The 22,523-nt window shown below is 40.0% G+C and overlaps 1 protein-coding gene across 3 annotated transcripts in view; it reads left to right on the top strand.

Annotated features, from left to right (window-relative positions):
- The window catches only part of LOC134793022 (uncharacterized), an 83,983-nt gene that overhangs the window by 56,422 nt on the left and 5,038 nt on the right, over positions 1-22,523 (top strand). For 2 of the 3 annotated variants that reach the window (XM_063764549.1, XM_063764547.1), the window contains exons 2-5: positions 3,380-3,439; positions 4,239-4,377; positions 21,589-21,719; positions 22,064-22,173. In XM_063764549.1, coding sequence (XP_063620619.1) covers positions 3,380-3,439; positions 4,239-4,377; positions 21,589-21,719; positions 22,064-22,173 — 440 coding nt within the window. Of the gene's footprint in view, positions 1-3,379; positions 3,440-4,238; positions 4,378-21,351; positions 21,483-21,588; positions 21,720-22,063; positions 22,174-22,523 lie in introns of all 3 variants that reach the window. The other variant, XM_063764550.1, reaches the window with a different exon arrangement.

Here is a 22,523-nt window from a genome sequence, read left to right as displayed (position 1 = left end):
CGAATAACTACCTAACAAAAGGAGGTTTAGGTTAGGTTAGAACTTTGACCCTCCGTAGAATAAAATATTCTATCAAAAAAGTGGTTTAGGTTAGGTTTGAACTGCGGCCCCCGCAGAACGGAAACCGTGAAAAAATAGGTTAGGTTAGGTTAGAACTGGGACCTCCATAGAATAAAATAGCTAGCAAAAGCAGTAGGCCTGCGTAGTAGTTATAAAAAGTATGTTAAACTTTACGTTATCAGTAAATGAAATATGACAAAAAATATTATACGATAAATGTATTTATACTTGATAAAATTGTATGAAGTATTACGTTATACAAAAATATAATATAACAAATGTCATTATAAAACATGTCTATATAGTATTTGAAAATTATACAGGGTGGAAAGGCACGACGATCCTTTCCGGAAATGGGAGATAGTTTAGCCTAAGCTCTATATTTTCTCCATAGAAACTATGTTAATATGGGCAACCGTTTCTAAATTATGACCTTTTAAACATCCACGCAAAAAACTACTTTGTTCTAACCCTAACAGGTGACAGGGTCAATGAACTTACTTGTAAACAATCAGTATTCGACAGGAAATTATGCTAATTTGTTGCCATCTAACCATTTTTAGGTCTGCTTACAGCACGGTAAGAATCATTGCAGGATTTTCGCTTTCTTAGTGGTTCCACTTGTTCAATACTTGAATGAAATAGTTATGTTATTCCTTAATATTAATAATACTAACCACAATTGTTTACAACGACAGTTCAAATGGTGACATTGACAACCACTCAAAAGTACGCAATCGTCTTATAAATATCTCTGGTTTCCTTGACTGATAAAAAGGTTTTAGTTTCTTAACACGTTTCACAAAATTATTTTCGAATAATTGGAAACTATCTAAAATAATTAAAAATAACAAGTAGGTTGTGTTAGTTGCACCAAATGAACTTGCAAAAATTAAATACTAAGAATAAATCAAGAATAAATACTTCTTCAATACCAAACTAACAAACCTTCTTGCGTGGTAGGAAATAGACAAGACGTCTGATGTTTGAAATTAAATTTTCATTGAACTATACTTATTGAATGTCATATTCTTCAAATAAAAATGTTAGATGCTCGTGGCTATTTAAATTTGTGGGGCTGTGTAAAAGATATGGTGTACCAAACCAAACGGAATGTGAAACTGCGGACGAAATGAGACAAAGGCTAATTGGTGCTTTCTGCGGAGGATAAATGACGAAGAGCATACACTATATCGCATGTGCATCGACATACTCGGGTACGGGCTGCGGCGGCGTTGTAATACACGGAGGTACATTTGAACACCGTATGTGAAAAGAAGATAGTATTAAATATTGGAAAAAAGTAATTATCTAAGAAAGTAATAAAATTGTTTGTAATATTTTTGCATGCATTTGATTTATTTGACATTTATGCGTCATTCATACATCATTGCGATACTGTCAACGATCGGAAAAAAGTGTAAAGTCCCGAGCTTTCCCGACGGAGATCCTTAATCTAGCCGTCATGTGCACATGCTATAGGGTTATCACCACAGTTAAAAAGTAGTATTTTTGCAATTTTTATTTTTTACTCAATTAACGATTCTTACCATTACCAATAGTCTCTGTATCACTTAAACGACCTAATACTTCCGGGAAGGATCGTCGTGCCTTTCCACCCTGTATTACATTATGCATTATATCAATGACAGTTTAGATGAAATCACTATATAATAAAGGAAACGTATAATAAAAATTACATTATAACATACAATAATATATCAAATGGCGTTATAACAAATGTATGATAGTTTTTTTATAATTATATTAAACATTACACACCCCCCTGGTGATATTTGGTGAGGTTTTTCGCTACCCCCCTCCCCCCACACAACCTCACGTGTATTTTTTTGAAATTTTTTCATTCGACCTAATTTTAAGAAAAATTGTATTGTATATAGAAAATCTTGTTTATTTTTCTATTTTCGTTAAATAGACTCGCTATTTTGAAGTGCAGAGTGAAGATTTATGTTTAACGAAACTGAGAAAAAGTATCTACTCATGTGGTAGGTGTTATTTTCATAGTTTCATTCACTGTAGAAAAATACACGTGAGGTTTCCTTATACCCCCCCTCTCCCAACGTGATCTATCGTGATTTTTTCGTGACCCCCCACCCCCTATCGAACCTCGCGTGATTTGTGCACAAGCCCTTAGGGCGCGTGTACACGTTGCCGCCTCCGCACTGCCGCCGCACGGGCTCGTGTACACGGTACCGCCTCCGCGTCGACACCGCACCGCCGCCGGCGGCGCGGCGGCGCGGCGGCGGCGCGGTGTCGGCGCGGAGGCGGGCTTTACGCGTCTCGTGTACATAGCGCGGAGGTGCGGCGGCAGTGCGGTGTCGGCGCGGAGGCGGCACCGTGTACAGGCGCCCTTAACCTGTCTTCTACCCAGGCCGGAGATCTCCGGCCAATTGTTCTTTACCCTTGTCTCCCGCGCCCCACACGCGCCGGAGCCGAGATAATTGGCAGGAAAAAGCAGCTTTAATTTCATTGAATTCTGCTTTTCGACTGGGGTTAAAATGGGCAAATACGGGGTACAAAATAATTGACGGAGATCTCCGGCCGGGGTAGATATATGGCGTGCTTTTTTTGACAGCTTGGTAGACGACAGGTTAACGAGGATTTCGCCTTATCGAGGTTCTACTGTAGGTATATAAAATAAACTAAGTACCTAAATATTACAACGAAAGAACAAAATGAAACTTTTTACGTTCACCTTTTTAAATCAAACAGCCGTTCATTTTTATATTCTACATAAAATACTACAAGACAAATTGCTCTTGATGTTAAAAAATCATCCAGAAAATAGCACTCAACAATATTCCACATCGCAATATCTTAAATGCTTTGATAATCAAATAAAAATAAATTTCGCATATGCGTCGCGTTAACGTGACATTAATGTTGGTTGAGTCGATAAAATCAATGTTTATTATCGACTCGAATTAACTTAGTCTTTGGTGTTATCGAATTTTGATTATTTATAATAGTACCGTTGCTAATAGTGGTAATATACAGTCTATATATTAATTTATTTTTACTGTTCTAAGGATATATACCGTTTAATCACGATTAGGGCTCTATCGCACTGGCGATTTGATAGCGGATTGCGCGCTCGCCTCGCTTTCAACTCGCTCGCAAATCGCCAGTGTTATAGGACCTTTACATGGAATTAATGACAGGGTTACGCTCCCTTATGACTGATGGTCATCGGTGGATGAGGATGCTCCACACCAAATTTTTATGATCACGACATTCACGACTAATTAATGATACTATTACTACGACTATACTAATTAATGATAATTAATTGTTTCAGATGGAGTTACGATTCAAGTCCGGGATGTCGTTTCTGACCTACTGGATCTTTGTTTTACAAGTGAGTAATATACAGACATCGTAAATTTTACAGCATTTTCGGTGCAGCGGAGTGCTGTTAACGGAATTGGTATAAACAATTTCAACCCTAATTATTAATTAGGCGTTAATTACGTTAATATTAACCTTAATTTACCATTTCAGTTGAAATTATCTATACCGTTTCCGTTAACACCACTCCGCTGCACCAAAAATGCTATAACATTTACGATGTCTGGTAATATATATGTATATTATATAATAGTAATAGTATATATTATATAAGGTAAGGTATGCAAATTACCGCAGGACATCACCACGATAAAATCCATCAACTCATTCACGCGCCAACTAAAGAAATGGCTCCTCTCGCATGCCTTTTACAGTCTAAATGACTTTTATAATTTACAATCAAGTTCACATTTTAGATAATATTTTTTTTTTATGAAACAAATTTAATTAACACTATCATCACAATTGTAATAATATTTGACACACTTATTTAGGTATACCTACCAAAACTGTAATAATAATGTAATTGTATTATTGTAACATAATAACTATAATTGTAACTTAATTTATCTAATTTAATTTCCATTTTTGACGTGTAATATGTAATTATATTATAAATAAATGAGTATGAGTATGAGTATGGAGGCCGGGTCAACTGGACTCGGCTGGAGCTGCCTCAGGATCGCGACTAATTCTTCTACGAGGCCATTGTCCCCAGTCCCTAATGAAGGATAACAGGATTACATCATCATCATTATATAAGGTGGAGCGGTTGGAGGCTGTAATGATGTGATGAAATGATGTTTCAGATGCTGGGGAGCCCATACCGCGGCGCCGAAGGCCACGGCAGACTGATGGACCCGCCGGCGCGCAACTCTATGTGGCGGTTCGGCTTCCCCAACCCTGTCAACTATAACGACAACGAACTCTTCTGCGGGGGCTACGCCGGTCAGTATCTTCATCAATATTGTCATGGTCACATCATCAACAGCATCAGATGCTGGGCAACTCTATTTGGAGGTTCGGCTTTCCCATCCCTATCAATTATAACGACAATGAGATCTTCTGCGGGGGCTACGCCGCGCCGGTCAGTATGATACACCAATAATATTGTCGTGATCACTGATCAATCAATAGGGCAGCAAGTATACTTAGGTACCGCAGCGCCAAAGGCCACAGCAGACATGGACGCACCGGCGCGCCACATTCCGACTGCTAGCTGGTCCAAACTTGCCAGAATCAGGGGTTCCGTTTTTATCGCCTGTCACTATACCTGTCACTTTTGCACTTATATACTTGTTAGAATGTGACAGACATGGTGACAGGTGATAAAAATGCGACCGTGCTACGGCCGCAGAAATAATTGCGGCGTTGCCGCGTAAGCGATATTTGCTGGACCAGGGTAAGAGCCGGAACGGGGGTCGCAACCCCTATCCCTCTCCGCCCAAAACGATTCAGAACTTTAGCTATCGATACACGAGTAAGTGAAACGTAAACGTTTCTTTATCGATTATCGCCTAATGTTGACTCTTTATCAGGAATAAGTGACAGACTCCTCCAATGAAGAGCATCAGCTTTAAGTTTTTTCAGATCAACTAAAAGTCTTCATTATTACCCAGTAAGGATATTATATCAGGAACTACATACTCGTTCGTTCTACACCAAAGGTCTCATCATGTCAACAAATCGTTGGCTTTTAAGTCTTTTTCTTCTAGATGGGCATCAACATTTAATTTTTATGATTCCAGCTGTCTCGGCTTATTTACCGAACTCGCGACCTTTAGAGAATCCGCGCTAGTTTTTAATTAAAAATAAAACATGTTAATAGACGTTTTTATACAGTTTATGTGGCGATGGGTCGTAAATTGTTGATAATCGGCAGCGATGCAGTAATTTTTAGAGCTCCTTTTATGATATGGACATAGGTACAGTCGCTATCAGATATATACTTATATCGGAGCGGCCAAAGTGTTCACAATATCTGAACCAATGATCTTTTATGTGTGCCATCGTTCGAAAAGATGTCACCATACCTTTGGCCTACTCTCGAGTAGATGGCGATACTTTAAGACATAGCGTTATCCTTGGATTTTGCCACGGCTCATGGAAGCCTGGGGTCTTAACACATGTCAGTGAAAAAATAAGGACCAAAGTCAAATGGCGTTCTACAAGTTTTGACCATTTGTGTCGAAAGATGGCAGTAAATGTACTGACTACATAATTTACCTTGACAATATTCCTCTAGTCTAAATTCTCTTTGATATTACTGTATTAAGTCAATGGATATAATATGCAGAACCTTTTTACAGGCTGACACTTCGACAACCACGTCCGTAACTTATTATCATTAACATAATATAAAGTATATTCCCATAATTTATATGAACGATCCAAGGATGCTTAAACAATTTTTTGTTGGCCTGTTTGTCTCATCTCATCCTTAGTGATGGCAATGATCTCTCAATATGAGGGTCATTGAACTTATACTTATTATTCACAGACCATAGAGGCATAGATTGAACTAGATGTTGCTTAGTTGTACCTTGTACCGATATGTTTCATAACAAACTTAAGAAATGGCTTATTGATATTTTTTTTTACAGTGTAACTGAATTTTTCGACATTGACAAATGCAATAACTAATTAATTATTAGGTACCAAACTGTAGCCTATATATGTACCATATACTGACATTCTCGACATATTGATTTATTTGTAATTTTAAATCTAGACATATTTTTCTTGTTCCTAATACTTAATTTAGTTTCTGAATATTTTAAAAACATTGTGATTACGCCAAATCTTGGGATTAGTTGTCAAGCGGACCCCAGGCTCCCATGAGCCGTGGCACAAATGCCGGGATAACGCGAGGAGAAGAGAATTGTGAAGGAATGAGAATGAGTATAAATGTGTAGTCGCTTTTCGGTGAAGGAAAACATCATGAGATATCGAACTAGTCTAAGCCAATTCTCGTAATTAGATAGTTCAGAGCAAACCGCAGGTTCCCATCAGCCGTAGCAAAAAGCCGGGACATCGTCAGGATGATGATGCTCTTTATCATTGAACTAGATACAGCAAACACCCTCCATTTTTTCACGTCGTGATGTGATGATGCCACGAGAGAAATTTATGAACTGGAAACTATTTTTTTTTTGGTTGACTTTGTAGATAGGTAGCGCAATGAACTAGTAAGTAGCAACCATATATTGACAGTATGAAACCGTGCTTTCATACTGTCAATATATGGTTGCTACTACTAACAAGAGCGCGACGTGATACCTAGCGTGATAGCTGCGTCTAGTTTAATATAGGTCTGTGATATACTGAGGACAAAAACTGAACAATATGGATCGAGGATTACATAGCAATAATCAATTTGGTACATCGATATATTACAAAAGACGGGGTCATCAATTGCCGCGAGTGTGGGCTCAGATAACGGTTTTAATTAAATTAGTTATATTGAGTTTTTACGAGCAAAAACATCAATACGGGTAATTTTTAAAGATAGCCGTGTACGGGTATAATGGAGATTTTATGATTGTGGTGATTATTGAAGTCATTATGGTTTTTTTTATGAGTAGGTAGTTATAGGTTTTCTTTTAATATTTGCTTTATGATATACATAAAAATAGTTTTCATCACACCAGCTCGAAAAGGCTTACTCTGCACTAAAAAAACTGATAGCAGAGTTGCATTTTATTCACATGTGAGACAAAGTAATAAAATGCTAATTTTGAGTTGTTTTCTTATGTTTGCTGGTAGAATTGACTTTTAAATGATGATGATTTGATTTTGTTTGATATTTTACATTTAATATTTGCTTCGGGTAGGTATGGTGAAAAATTTTGTGTTTCACTCGGGGGCAAATTTTGTCTAACCCTCGTGCTTTGAAACCCTCGCAACGCTCAAGATTCCATTTTTAGAACAACTCGTTACGCTCGTGGTTCAATTTTGTAATATTTCGCTTGCTCGGGTATCAGTATTAACACGAGCGATTTAACAACAACTTTGCCCCTTGTAAATCAAACAACTATTTATATTTACGTACATAAAAAAAAGTAAAATTATTTATTTTCAAAAATATAGGTTACATATTATGTCAGGGGTCTCCGCACTAGGCTTTGCCTGTACCGCGGGGAACCAGGAACAATTTTTTAACAGAACTAGGTTACTTAATAACTAGTACAAAAAACTTACTTAATTAAAGGTTTAAAACTAGTTGCACAAATATATTGAGAATATCGGGGGGCACGGCAGTGCCCCCGCCAAGTCGAGCGCGAAGCAAACACTGCCGTACCATCCTTTACTGGAACCATTTCGCCGCATTTTCAGGTCCCTATTTGAGAACCTCTGGATAAGACCAGAACGCAGAAATTTTCGTCATCCAGTAAGCTATAATCACATACTTAAAATCCAAAATTTCAAGTCTGTAGGTCATTTAGTTCCGAAGTTAAGCGAAAGCAAAGTTTCGCATTTATGACACACACTCACTCACTTATGATCATCAGAATAGAACTAGTACTTCCCATAAACTCAGAGAGCTGAAATTTGGTACAGAGTTAGGGTTTAATGGCCACATAAAGGGAAAACTATAAAAACTAGGATAATCGAAGATCTGGAGTACCTGGTGACCCTGATTAGAAAACACAAGAGCCCAACCAAACTATTGGAGATCGACATACCGCCTTTACAAAAAATATTCAAATTGGTGGGCCGCTTCATTTGATGTCAAAAATCGAAGGTCTGAAGTATCTGATGAAGAACCCTACAGCTGGTCTCAACTTTATTAAGGCTCCGTCAGACATAGGCGTTTTGCTTGGTGCAACATGCCTTGATGAGCCTTTGGGAAAGTAGTACCCAAGATGGAGCTGATGCTGAACCCTGGCTGTACCTAGTGGAACTCAGGCTTGGTGCAACATATGCACACACTGTTTTGGTCATCCGACACGCCTTGATGAGCCTTTGGGAGAGTAGTACCCAAGATGGAGCTGATGCTGAACCCTGGCTGTACCTAGTGGAACTCAGGTTTGGTGCAACATACGCCCACGCTATTTTGATCATCCGTCACATCTTGATGAGCACTTGGGAGAGCAGTACCCAAGATAGAGCTGATGCTGAACCCTGGCTGTACCTAGTGGAACTCAGGTTTGGTGCAACATAGGCCCACGCTATTTTGGTCATCCGTTACATCTTGATGAGCACTTGGGAACGCAGTACCCAAGATAGAGCTGATGCTGAACCCTGGCTGTACCTAGTGGAACTCAGGTTTGGTGCAACATACGCTCACGCTATTTTGGTCATCCGTCACATCTTGATGAGCACTTGGGAGAGCAGTACCCAAGATAGAGCTGATGCTGAACCCTGGCTGTACCTAGTGGAACTCAGGTTTGGTGCAACATAGGCCAACGCTATTTTGGTCATCCGTCACATCTTGATGAGCACTTGGGAGAGCAGTACCCAAGATAGAGCTAATGCTTCCCTGGCTGTACCTACTGGAACTTAGGTTTGGTGTAACATAGGCCAACGCTAGTTTGGTCATCCATCACATCTTGATGAGCACTTGGGAGAGCAGTACCTGAAATAGAGCTGATGCTGAACCCTGGCTGTACTAGACGTGTGCGCCGATTAAAAAATGATCGGCGGCGGCGTTTGCCAAAAAATCGGCGGCGGCGGCGTGTTTTCGGCGTGAAATCGGCGTGACCTTGACTTTCGGTTTTCTTAAGAAAAATCATAAATTTGTTGTTTTTCTTGAAAATTTTATCAATGCAGGTTACTGGTCAGTTAACTACGTATAGTTTGAATATGCTGTGAGTAAAATCGGGTTTTTAAATGTATATAGGATAGGTATAATAACTTATTTTCCCTAGTTAAGAGGTTACCTGGTCCCAATGACCTTCGATCCGATCTGGAACTCTCCGTTTTCTCAAGCTTTCCTTGGCTTATCCTATTAACAATGACGTACTTTAACAAAACAGAACTCCACAATCTCCACATATCCTAGACATTTGCTAGACTATAGTGGACTGCTATGGCTTATTTTTAATGGTTTTCTTGTCGTACAACCACCAGGCTTACTGAGACGTATCTTCTTTCTCGTTTTCTCATTGCTGAGGCTCGCGACCACATGTAATCTGTCTCCATTTCGTGCGGTCATAAGCCGTATGGACTGCACGGTGCAGACTGCTGCAAGCCGACCTCTTCATAGCGTTCGACCATCTCACACATGCTCCAACTCGAGCACGTTTACCATTCATTCGGCTTAAATTCATGTGTTTCTTCACATCATGCGTTGGATAATATGTCCGAAGAATCTAAGGGCTCACGCATGGCATGTTGGGAAGAGATGAGTGGCGATATAGAGCTCTTTGAGAATGGAGGCGTTTGTTCTTCTAGCTGTCCAAGGTATAAGCAGCACTGGCAGCAGTCTTCGTTCGTTCGTTAACATTTGACGGTGAATACTTAGGATTACTCAGTTATTTAATTGGTGTGTCAAATAGTTTCTGCAACTGGCTATTCAGTTTCATTTAATTAATAATTGATGTACTTATTTAGTTGGTTTAGTTGATTTAGTTACGCTTCCGGCCTGACCGAGGCACCTGTGAAGCTATATTCTCTGTGCGTCAACTAAAAGAGAAAAGCAGAGTGCAAGGTCGTCAACTGTCTCTCTGCTTTGTTGACCTCGAGAAGGCGTTTGACAGCGTGCCTCGTGAAGCCCTCTGGATAGTTCTGAGCAAGCTTGGATGCACGGAGAAGTTTGTAAGGCTAGTGAGACTCCTACACGACGACATGGAGTGCTGCGTTGCTACTGACGACGAACAATCGGACTTCTTCCCCGTTACGTGCGGGGTGAAGCAAGGTTGCGTCCTAGCACCCACTCTGTTAGCGTTGTATTTTTCGGTCATAGTCCAAGAAGTCTTACTCACATGCTCTGAAGGTGTTCGCGTCCGCTTTCGCACTGACGGCAACATTATCAACCTGGCCAGGTTTAAAGCACGCACAAAAGTCTCATACTCAGTGATCACAGAGATCATGTATGCAGATGACTTGTGCTTTGTGACTGAGTCCCCGGAAGGCATGCAACAGCTCTTGTCCAGCTTCGACGAGTCCTGTCGCAGATTTGGGCTCAAGATCAGTGTCAAGAAGACTGAGGTGATGTCGCTGGACGTTGTCAGTTAACAGGCACTGGTCGCTAACGACGTGTCTAAACACGGCGAGGACCAGCTGAAGCAGGTGGACAAGTTCCGTTACCTGGGGAGCACCTTAACATCCAAGTGCGACCTTGATGCTGAAATTAACGGCTGCAGCTTTTGGCAAGTTAGACCACAAGGTCCTCAGCTCGCACGATTAAAACTGGCCACTAAGATATCCGTTTATATGGCAGTCGTGCTGCCCAACCACAGAACACCGCCTCTAGAAACCTAATATTGGCCATTTTGTTCCCGACCCAAATCACCAAACTGTGAGGTGCGGGAGGGGTGCTCACGGCGTTGCGATTGGTCGTTTCAAACATGGCGCGCTGACACGTGTAAGCGTAGGGATGGGACATGTTCATTACAGGTAGTGGGTACTGCTACCAGTGATACCGAAATTTATTGTGGTAAAATTGTTACCAATTTAGAATACTTAGAGTAAACTTACTTAATAAATAATTATATTGATTAATTTAATATTTCATTAAGTAATTTAACAATGTACCTGAAATGTTTACTTAACATATTAGGGCATTTCTGTTTAAAGTACCCAGAACATGAATTTTAAAGTTTAGGATTTTTATATTATTTCCACTCAGAATCGCAATCTCTTTCGATACGAGAAAAAAGTGTCGCCAAAATCTCATACAATTATTTTCTTTTGTCCGTTTTATTAAGGTCATAGAAGGTTGTATTGAAAACATATTCAAATGGACCAATAACATATGCCTATTACAAATCAACTCCGAGTTCTCTCGCACTTCTTTGAAGTTCATCATTAGGTCCATTTCGTGACATGAGACCTAACTGCTCACCTAGAGGATTCTAAAAAACCCATACAACATATGTCTATCACAAACCAACACCGAGTTCCCTCGCACTTCTTTGAAGTTCATCATCAGGTCCATCTCGGTACATGCGGCCTAACTGCTCACCTAGAGGATTCTAAAAAACCCATACAACATATGTCTATCACAAACCAACACCGAGTTCCCTCGCACTTCTTTGGAGTTCATCATCAGGTCCATCTCGTGACATGAGACCTAACTGCTCACCTAGAGGATTCTAAAAAACCCATACAACATATGTCTATCACAAACCAACACCGAGTTCCCTCGCACTTCTTTGGAGTTCATCATCAGGTCCATCTCGTGACATGAGACCTAACTGCTCACCTAGAGGATTCTAAAAAACCCATACAACATATGTCTATCACAAACCAACACCGAGTGCCCTCGCACTTTGAAGTTCATCATCAGGTCCATCTCGTGACATGCGGCCTAACTGCTCCTCTGGCCTAGAGAATTCTAAAAAATTTACACAACATATTACCTATATATTATGTCTAAAATGGTACAATACGGTATGACGAAGCACGAAGTTTCCGTAACTGAAAAACCATCATCGTCACATCACTAGTCGAAAGGGAAAGGGATAGCGCATTGCATTTTCAAGTTGACGAAAAGGGACGGACATACTTCGCCTCTGCTTACGACCAGTATAAAATGAACCCCGCGGACAAGAAACATTATTCAATGAAATAATGAATTTGACTTTCCTGTGGGATGTTATTCCATCTGTTTCGTAAGTAGATGTCTTAGATGACTTGCCACACCATTTTACGCTGCAATATCCCATAATTTCCCAATGAATTCAATAGTTTACGATTTATTTTCTTAGACTCGTGCACACTGCTAACAGGTCGTAACCTTGGGCGCAACTGATCGGAGCGGCGCGCGAACAATCTTATATTTGACCTATACACCATACGGGCGGTGGCCGCGAGTCGTCCTATAAGCTCGGTCTATAGGTGTTGGTCTGTGTGCCCAACCTTCTATACTCCGTTGAGACGTCGACCGTTTATCGCCGCCATATCCGCACGCTGGATCGATTCCACCTCAGATGCCTACGCAAGATACTGAAGATCCGATGGTCTGATCGTGTTCGGAATACCGAAGTGCTGCGTGGAGCAAATGTGGGTGGTATCGAGGTATACCTCATGCGACGTCAGCTTCGGTGGTGCGGTCACGTTTCGCGGATGAACGACCAGCGTGTGGCTAAGCGCTTCTTTTATTCCGAGCTTGATGAGGGCAAGCGGAAACAGGGCGGCCAATTCCTCAGGTACAAAGATGTGCTTAAGCGGCACATGAAAAAGTGTCGTATAGAACCCTCTCGATGGGTGCAGCAGGCAGCCAAAGCCATACGGACGGAAGGGCGGGCAGCAATAAATGCCACCGTAACTGATTTTGGATCGCGACGGCGCTTAGAGCTGGATGCCAAGCGCGATGAAGTAAACGCCAGACCAGCTGCGGCAATACATTATAATTACTCAAATGGTGTGCTCACATGCCCGCAATGTTCGCGAACTTTTATATTTGTGTGCGATGTATATTTGACAACTGTAACATAAATAATACAAAAAATACATTTTGTAATCCAAAAATCAACTTGGAATAGCTAATTAACAACACTCAAGGTCACGCCGATTTCACGCCGATCATTTATCGGCGGCGGCGGCGTGGTCAAAAAGCCCGGCGGCGGCGGCGCGCCGGCGCGGCGCACACGTCTAGGCTGTACCTAGTGGAACTTAGGTTTGGTGCAACATAGCCCCACGCTATTTTGGTCATCCGTTACATCTTGATGACCGCCTAATGGAACTCTGCAACAGGCACACGACGACAAGTCGGTTAACCAAAACAAAGTGTGCCTATGTTGCACCAAACCTGAGTTCCACTAGGTACAGCCAGGGTTCAGCATCAGCTCTATCTTGGGTACTGCTCTCCCAAGTGCTCATCAAGATGTGACAGATGACCAAAATAGCGTGGGCTTATGTTGTACCAAACCTGAGTTCCACTAGGTACAGCCAGGGTTCAGCATCAGCTCTGTCTAAGGTACTGCTCTCCCAAGTGCTCATCAAGATGTGACGGATGACCAAAATAGCGTGGGCTTATGTTGCACCAAACCTGAGTTCCACTAGGTACAACCAGGGTTCAGCATCAGCTCAGAGCTATGTATACTAAAACCTTTACCAGAATGTAACAAACACTTTTCTGAAAACCGCATCAAAATCGGTTCAGCCAAACGCGAGATAATCGCGAACAAACATACATACGGGTCAAACTGAGGACCTTTATTTTAAGGCGGTTAAAAATACATCAACTTTGACATTTTTGGCAGTAATGCAGTCGGCAGCTATACTGCAGCAGGATTGCAGCATGCACTACTGCCGATTGAATTACTGAGGTAAATATCAAAAATTCGGTCAGCATCATCGTATTTGACATTTGCTGCTGTAATGCAGTCGGCAGTATTGTCGCAATATACTGCTGCACGCTACAAAACGCTCGTGAAACTATTCAACGTCCATGATCATGCTTTCCAACGTCCAACGTTCAGTAATCGAGTGACCGCTCGCAACACGCGCTGTGTTCTGTGTGACTGCGCGGGCGTGAACAAAGCGGGTCGCGCGCGCAGCGCGCCGGCGGGCCGCTGCGTCCAAGCGCCGATCGCGAGCGCCACGCGCTCGCGTCACGCTCGCATCGTGCCCCGCTCACGCCGCGCTTTGAAAACGCTCATGTGTGACGGAGCTTTTAGAGATATGGTAATAAAAAAACTACTCCTAAAAAGAAAAAAAATGTGTCAAATAAGAAAATATAATAAAATAAATCAATATGCCCACGTTTATACAAAAAGAAGTGAAATCCCACCAAAAACATTCTGTAAAAAACTAGCCAAGTCTCGATGGAGCTGCTTGTTTATCTCTAAAAAGTAATGAAATCTAGACAAAGTCGTGCCAAGTCTAAGGTTCCTTACTGCGATTTCTTTATTATTATAGTTAATGTTGTGTGACTTGGCCGTTGAAGGGTACACAAGGGTACAAAACCAGGTGCTCCATGACACCAAACATACAGTATAAAAAATTATTTCCAGTACAGACGGACTTCTAATCATTGATAGAAGTCCGTCTGTAGGTCTATTTTATGTTAGATCGATGGTCGATTTGACGCTTCAAAAAGAAGTGTTTGTTTCAGGCTCGCCTATACATAAGTATTATTGAAATACGCAGCTTTATCAAGCCTACAATTGACTGGTTATTGAATCAACGTTGTCCAAGTGGCAATTTTCCATCGTCAATGGGTAGCGGTTCTGGCGACAGATTGGTGCAATGGTGTCATGGAGCACCTGGTTTTGTACCCTTGTGTACCCTTCAACGGCCAAGTCACACAACATTAACTATAATAATAAAGAAATCGCAGTAAGGAACCTTAGACTTGGCACGACTTTGTCTAGATTTCATTACTTTTTAGAGATAAACAAGCAGCTCCATCGAGACTTGGCTAGTTTTTTACAGAATGTTTTTGGTGGGATTATAATTAAACATTAAGTAGACAGTGGATACAATAGAGTCAGACTATTAAGCTAACTCAGCATTGCATTCGCAATTACAAGATGTGGCAATGTAATCAACTCATCATTGATGTCAATTCTATGAAAATAATGACGTTTATAATGACACGTCCACACTTTGTTTTGTTTGAGTGTATAGTTAAAGCTTACACGGATTTTATTAACTTCATCACTTAAGTTTTGACTTTCATCTCCCTACATCCATGAGCGACCATAGCCTTTATAATACATGTCATGTAGGTAGGTACCTAATTAACTGTATTCTCGTTGCCAGGGAGGTTTTGGGACTATCCCAAAACCTCCCTGGCAACGGGAATGCGGTTCTTTTTAAGCCACTCTGTATACGTACAGTCAAGTGTAAAAATATGGGTGCACACATCATACTCAAAAATATGTCCCATAGCTTTTATGTCAGCAAATTAAGAACTACGGGACATATTTTTGAGTAAGTTATATGCAGGGCCGGATTAACCCTAAGTCAAAGTAGGCAACTGCCTAGGGGCCCCGCCTCGGCTAGGGGGCCCCGGCGGCTCAGCTCGCACCAAATAAAATTATGTTTCATAGGATCAAAATTCACGAGTAACAATAGTTGCTTAATAATAATGAGTATGCTTTTGTTATTGTTTTTCTTTAGATCCATTGTTGAATTTAATGTAACTGGAATAAAATTGAAGCAATACGTTACAGTTTACGGGGCGTATATGCGTACCTGGGGCCCGTTTCTCAAATGCTTGTAACTTGTAATACAAGTGGAAGTCCCTTTCTAACAAAAGCTGTCAAAAAGTGACATCCGCTTGTATTACAAGTTACAAGCTTTTGAGAAACGGGCCCCTGTTAGAAAGGTTTTCTGAAAAAATGTTAACATATCCTTTTTTTTGAACAACCAACAACTTCTGGGTTATTTCGACTCAGAATCACGAGGACTATTGATGAAAACAAAGAAAAAAAGTGTCTCCAGTTTTTTAGACGAATTTGGGGTGTCAGTTTAGTGACGATCCATACAAAATGTATGTATGTAAAACTGCGTCACAAAAGTGACCTTTTTTCGACGATTGGTTCATGTCAGAGCGCTGCTTCCTTACAGCTCAGCCTTCGGCGTCGCTTTTTAAGAAATATCAATATTGATTTCAGTAGCTTGGCCTCGCATGAAAGCTCACTTCGCTAAAAGACGCTTCGGGCTTGTCAAGCAATGCGGAGATTGCTGAGCTCGATCTTCAGTTCAGCCTCACTTTTTACCTCAATTTACCATTGGTTTGTGTTCCTCATCTCCTCTACTTCAGCTTAGGTTTTGGCCTCGCTGCGCCTAGCTGGGCCTGCAGTCTCGCTTTTTAATACAATGGAATTTGGTTCGTGTCTTTGCTCAACTATGTACTTATCCTGAAGCCTGAAGCACGGCTTTGACTTCGCGGCATGAAAGCTCGCCTCACTTTCGACTTTTAGGCCCAGGTGAAGATCGGTACCCGGCCTGGCCTTTTAAGAGGCTTTCACAATTTGCGATATTGTTAATAAAAATTTCGCGCTCGCTTCGCTCGCGTTTTTGGTAGGTTTTTTGGTTGACCCTTTATCTACATGTTAGGTTTACTGGTAAATGAATACAATTAGACCACGAAAAGTCTGCAATGATTTTGATAGGATACGCAGTGCAAGTGTTATTTATACGTCATAATTTCATAGCAGTTTGACGTTTAAAATAACACTTGCACTGCGTGTGCTATCAAAATCGTTGCAGACTTATCTTAGTTTAACTCTAATAATTTTAATACAGTGAAACCTGGATAAGTGAGAATTCAAGGGACGAGCAGATTGGTCTCACTTAAAGAGGTATTCCACTTACCCAGGCTCTCAGTTAGCCAGGTACAAATAAATTTCTGTCTCATTTACAGAGGGTCCCATTAATAGAGGTGAGAATAGAGGATATTTCAGTTATAGAGGTGGTTAATAAGGTATTTTGTAATTATCTTTAAAAATAAATAAGGTAAAATAATCCTTGTCCCTAAATATTTTTTAAGTCTGTTAATTATTTCTTTAAATTTAATTTGAATGATAATATTTTCAAATGATAGTTTTTTTTTCAATTAAATTTGATATGGACTTCATTGCCTCTTAGAAAATTATTAAATGAAAATGTGTTCATTCGTGTTACTTATCAAGATTTCAGCTTTCGTTTCGATAGTTTTAACTACATAAAGTAACTAAATTAAACTTGAAGTCGTTTAGACACAATTAAGCAAATGCGGAATTTGTGGATAGACTAAGAGTTAGTAAGAATACGGAAATTGATCAATAAAGTCCAAGTTAGAGAGGTCATAGACTGACTTTATCTCAGATACAGAGGTCAATTCCTATACAATTCTAAAAAAACAACTAGGAAAATGTAATCTTATAAATATAGTCTCAGTAAAGGAGGTGAAATACACTCTCTGTCTCAATTATAGAGGTAAATCTGACTATAAAATCACAACAACTAATCCCAGTTATAGAGGTTCGTTTTATCTCACTAACAGAGGTAATTCAGTGCTAAAGTATCGGGACCGCACCATAAGTCCCAGCTATAGAGGTTTCTCACTTATCCAGGTCCCACTTAACCAGGTTTCACTGTATATGGAAATTATTTATTACTAGGTTGATTCTAATCATGTGGCTCGGCGTTTTGTCTTATGGTCGGACAATCGTTGTTCAGTCTCGCAAAATTAAGCGTAGCCTCGCTTAAAATTTGCCATTGTTAGATAGGAAAGTGACGCTCAAGCTCACAGCTTTGGTATTCCACTGGGGATTGGCCTTAAGCCTAAAGGGCTCTTCCTACACTTGACGCAACGCGGAATCGGCAAAAATTGATAGAAAAAAGCTTTATGTCCAAGCAATAAGAGCGAAAAAGACATCGTTCTGACTAGACTTGGATCGTCTCGGCTGAAGATTGAAATTAAACACGCAAACTTATTTCCCTGTAGGTACTGAACAACTGAACATGCTGTATAGTGTAGTAAATAAAGGTAGTGGACCCCGCAGTAATTCCTCAGCCAGAAAAAACTTTACAGTACGATAAAGTATCAATAAATAAAAAGTATTGTATAAATTTCCAAAGAATAATAATAATATAATTAAAGTAAATACCTAAAGTCTTAAATCGTTAATATCTTTTTACGGAAAAATGCTCCGTTCAAACTTTCTTCACCAGACATATTCATGTAACGTATTGCAACAATATATGAAATATCAAAAAAATATCCCAGCAGAAATACCAGTATTAATAAAATAAAATTTTTTGGCGTGTCTTGGACCGGAAAATTGCTCAGTCTAATTTTTTCACTGGAATGCCATTTTATTGCCGTTTTATACTTACAAAATGAAAATCTAAAAATTTTCCACTCTCAGTTTTTAATAGTTCTATAATACATTACATTTCGATAAGTACGCATTTTTTTGGATTTTTTTACCCACTGCGCCAAATTATATTCTAAGATCATATAAGAAGAAAAAAATGACAGAGCAATTTTCCGATGAAAATGAGCGTCAAAAAAAGGAAGTATCATAAAAAAATATTCTCATGTTTGACAAAACTTTTAGATTTTTTTCTAGTATCACATACTGATACAAATAACTTATTTTGTAAAATAATTTTGGACTGAGGTATTACTCGGTTCAATATATAATCAGATTTATGTTTTTACCTAACTTAGGAGTGTTTTTTTTTGGATATTTATAATGTTAGTCTCGGCTCATACTATACAATAACCAAGCTAAATTTCATCGACTGAGAAATTAATGCATGGGTCTCCATACAACAACTTGCTTCATTTACTACACTAGTATACAGAATTGACTGTAGGGGGCCCCGAGCCTTGCACTGCCTAGGGGCCCCGACATGCTTAATCCGGCCCTGGTTATATGCACCCATATTTTTGCACTTGACTTTGACTGTACATACTTGACTATAGTCTACTATAGTATAGTATACTCCATAGATACTTGGCTAATATGCTTGTTCTTATCTGGCTAACGTCCAGCAGAACAGTAAGGCTACAACTACAAGGTGTAACCTTAAACTATATAATCTTAGAAGACCTCCTTCAAGTACAACCTTCCTACCTAGTTATTTTACTATTACCACATTTTTATTGACTATTTGTATAAAAAGAACATAATATTTAAATACCTAACAAAAAAATTTCAACTACAAGTTACAACTTAAAAAAAAAATATCCGAACAAACCGCTCCCGCCCATGATACTCTCAGCATTTCCACTTATTATTAGAGCGTTTCTTTAATTTTTTGCCATTTTTATACAGGGTGTTTGGTCCATCGTTTGCCAAATTAAAATGGCGGATAAGTGGGATAGTTTTCTATCTTCTAACGCCCTTTAAAAAAATTTTGGGCCCACGATTATTTTTTTATTTTATTTTTTTGTGTTTTTAAAAATCTTCAGGGCCGACTCGTTTAAAAAACTTAATTTAAAAAAAAAGCAAGTAGTAGAGAGATGCAACGTTTATTGCGTCGTGATGTCTAACGTTAAACGGTTTTATCAAAGTCAAAATTACTGACATTTAACCTCTGGTTTTTTTTATTAACCCTCAAATATTTTACAACATATAAAAATTTACACCAAGGTCAACTTTGATTTTCAATTTAAAAAAAAAAACAAAAAGAGACCACGTTCTTGAAATTAGTTTACACAATTCTGTGTTCTGTCCTCTTTCTAATGATGTACCTAATCCCACATGTATCCCAAAAAAACCTTTCATGAACTTCATTTTTTCCCGATGTTTTGTAACGGACGCAACAGGCAAAAATTATCGATGCCTAAACATTGACGCTGTAATCTCCTTTGAAATCCCCTTTGCCTATCCACACGCGGGTTTTTTTCAGCGATGAGGTTTGCTGTCTGTGAAGTAGCCATTTTCAAATCCAAAAAGTAGCCATTTTCAAATGATCAAAACTCAACAAAACAGAAATTAATAAAAGCACTAACAAAAGACAATTCAGTTTTCTGCCTTCTGTTTTTTATGGCTTTTTAAGTTCTGACATCGGTCACATTTCCCGCGTTTCGGGCCTCAGTTTTTTTTAAAGGGTCTCCCACTAATAAGGTGCGTTCACATTTAATTACAATTTGATAGACAAAACCAAACACAAATTAACTACTTATGGACGCGACAACGGAACCTAACAGCTTTTGTGCTATGTAAGAGGGAGATAGCACCTTCAACTAAATTTACGAAAGATAAGTTTTAAACCTTCACAACCAGCAAACCTCATCGCTGAAAAAAAACCCGCGTGTGGATAGGCAAAGGGGATTTCAAAGTAGATTACAGCGTCAATGTTTAGGCATCAATAATTTTTGCCTGTTGCGTCCGTTACAAAACATCGGGAAAAAATGAAGTTATGAAAGGTTTTTTGGGATTATTGTACATCATTAGAAAGAGGACAGAACACAGAATTGTGTAAACTAATTTCAAGAACGTGGTCTCTTTTGGTTTTTTTTTTAATTGAAAATCGAATTTGGCCTTGGTGTTAATTTTTACATGTTGTAAAACATTTGAGGGTTAATAAAAAAACACTAGAGGGTAAATGTCAGTAAGTTTGACTTTGATAAAACCGTTTAACGTTAGACATCACGACGCAATAAACGTTGCATCTCTCTAAACACTTACTTTTTTTTAAATTTAAGTTTAAACGAGTCGGCCCTGAAGATTTTTCGAAAACAACAAATAAAGCAACAAAAAAAAAACTCGTGAGCCAAAAAGATTTTAAAGGGCGTGAAAAGATAGAAAAATACCCCACTTAACCGCAATTTTAATTTGGCAAACGATGGACCAAACACCCTGTATATTGTGACCTTTTTTTGTTATTTCTACTCAGAATCACGAGCTCTTTCGATCCTAATGAGATAAAAAAATGTCCCAGAGTTTTTTTCCTATTGTGTTACCACATTTCCCCATATACCTACTTTGTATGGCGGTAACAAAATGGAAAGTTTGAAATATGTATGGAAATTTTAGGACACTTTTTCTCCTATAAGGATGAAAAGGGCTCGCGATCCTGACTAGAAATAACACTAAAGTGGAAAAAAAGGTCACAGTATATAAAAATAGCAAAAAATAAAAGAAACGCTCATTAAATTATAACTGCTCAACTGCTTTATAGGGTGCGCGGGACTAGCCACAGCATTTTAGCCCATAAGACCAGAGCAGCCAAGCTAGATTGTCCTATAACACTTTAACCTCTTCACACAAGCTGTGGTATTTCCGTGACCACAGCACGAAGATATCATAAATACCTAACTACATATATTTCGATACTAACATCAATTGTATGTTTACTGTTCAGTCCAGTGGGAGCAAAACTCGGGCCGGTGCGGCGTGTGCGGCGACGCAGATCACCTCTCCGAACCTAGGCCCCATGAGGCCGGAGGCATGTTTGGGAAAGGGATCATCACGAAGCATTACAGTGTTGGACAGGTGAGTTGGTGTTGTTACATGATAAGTATAGTGTAGGAATAGGAACTCGGGCAACGGCAACATCATCAGATCGGACGAGGCCTCATGATCATGAGTTAGGCGGCAGTCCAGGGGGAACAAAATTCAGGCCGCTGCGGTGTGTGCGGCGACGCGCATCATCTCTCCGAACATAGGCCCCATGAGGCCGGAGGCATGTTTGGGAAAGGGATCATCACGCAGCACTACAGTGTTGGACAGGTGAGTTGGTGTTGTTACATGTTAAGTATAGTGTAGGAATAGGAACTCGGGCAACGGCAACATCGTCTGATTGGACGAGGCCTCATGATCATGAGTTAATTAGGCGGCAGTCCAGGGGGAACAAAACTCAGGCCGCTGCGGCGTGTGCGGCGACGTGCATCATTTCTCGGAACCTAGGCCTCATGTGGCTGGAGGCATGTTTCCGAAAAACTCATTGGTACGAGCCGGGGTTTGAACCCGCAACCTCCGGATTGAAAGTCGCACGCTCTTACCGCTAGGCCATCAGCGCTCCTCCTCCTAGAAATATACCAAGAATGTTCACCCGATATTTCACTTATTTTCAGGAAATCGAAGTGGAGATCGAACTGACGGCCAATCACCTGGGCACATTCGTGATGAAACTATGTCCAAACAACAACCCTAATCAGGAAGCTACGCAAGAATGTTTTGACAGGTAGAGTGTGATCATTTGCTTATCTCTTACTCCATCATCTTTTCTTCTTCATCCTCACCTTTAACTCACTCATGTTAGACCGGGCCGTGTCCGGGCCGGAGCTTCCGCCGCATCGTTTTCTATGGAAAGCAGCACGTGATCACCTGTCATCTGTCATAGAAAAGTATGCGCCGGAAGCTCCGGCTCGGACACGGCCCGGTCTAACGTGAGTCATCCTTTAACCGTTACGCTACGTTACGCTTTTCTAATTTTCGACAATCTTTTTTTCCGGCATTTGCTTATTACATGCGTTTAAACATTTGCATGATTTTTACGGCTAGGGATTGGTTATTGCGTCCTGAATATCTAGG

Source organism: Cydia splendana, chromosome 8, assembly GCF_910591565.1.
Source record: "Cydia splendana chromosome 8, ilCydSple1.2, whole genome shotgun sequence".
NCBI lineage: Eukaryota > Metazoa > Arthropoda > Insecta > Lepidoptera > Tortricidae > Cydia > Cydia splendana.
Note: the sequence above shows the minus strand (reverse complement) of the source record. Positions and strands in the feature narration are given on the sequence as shown.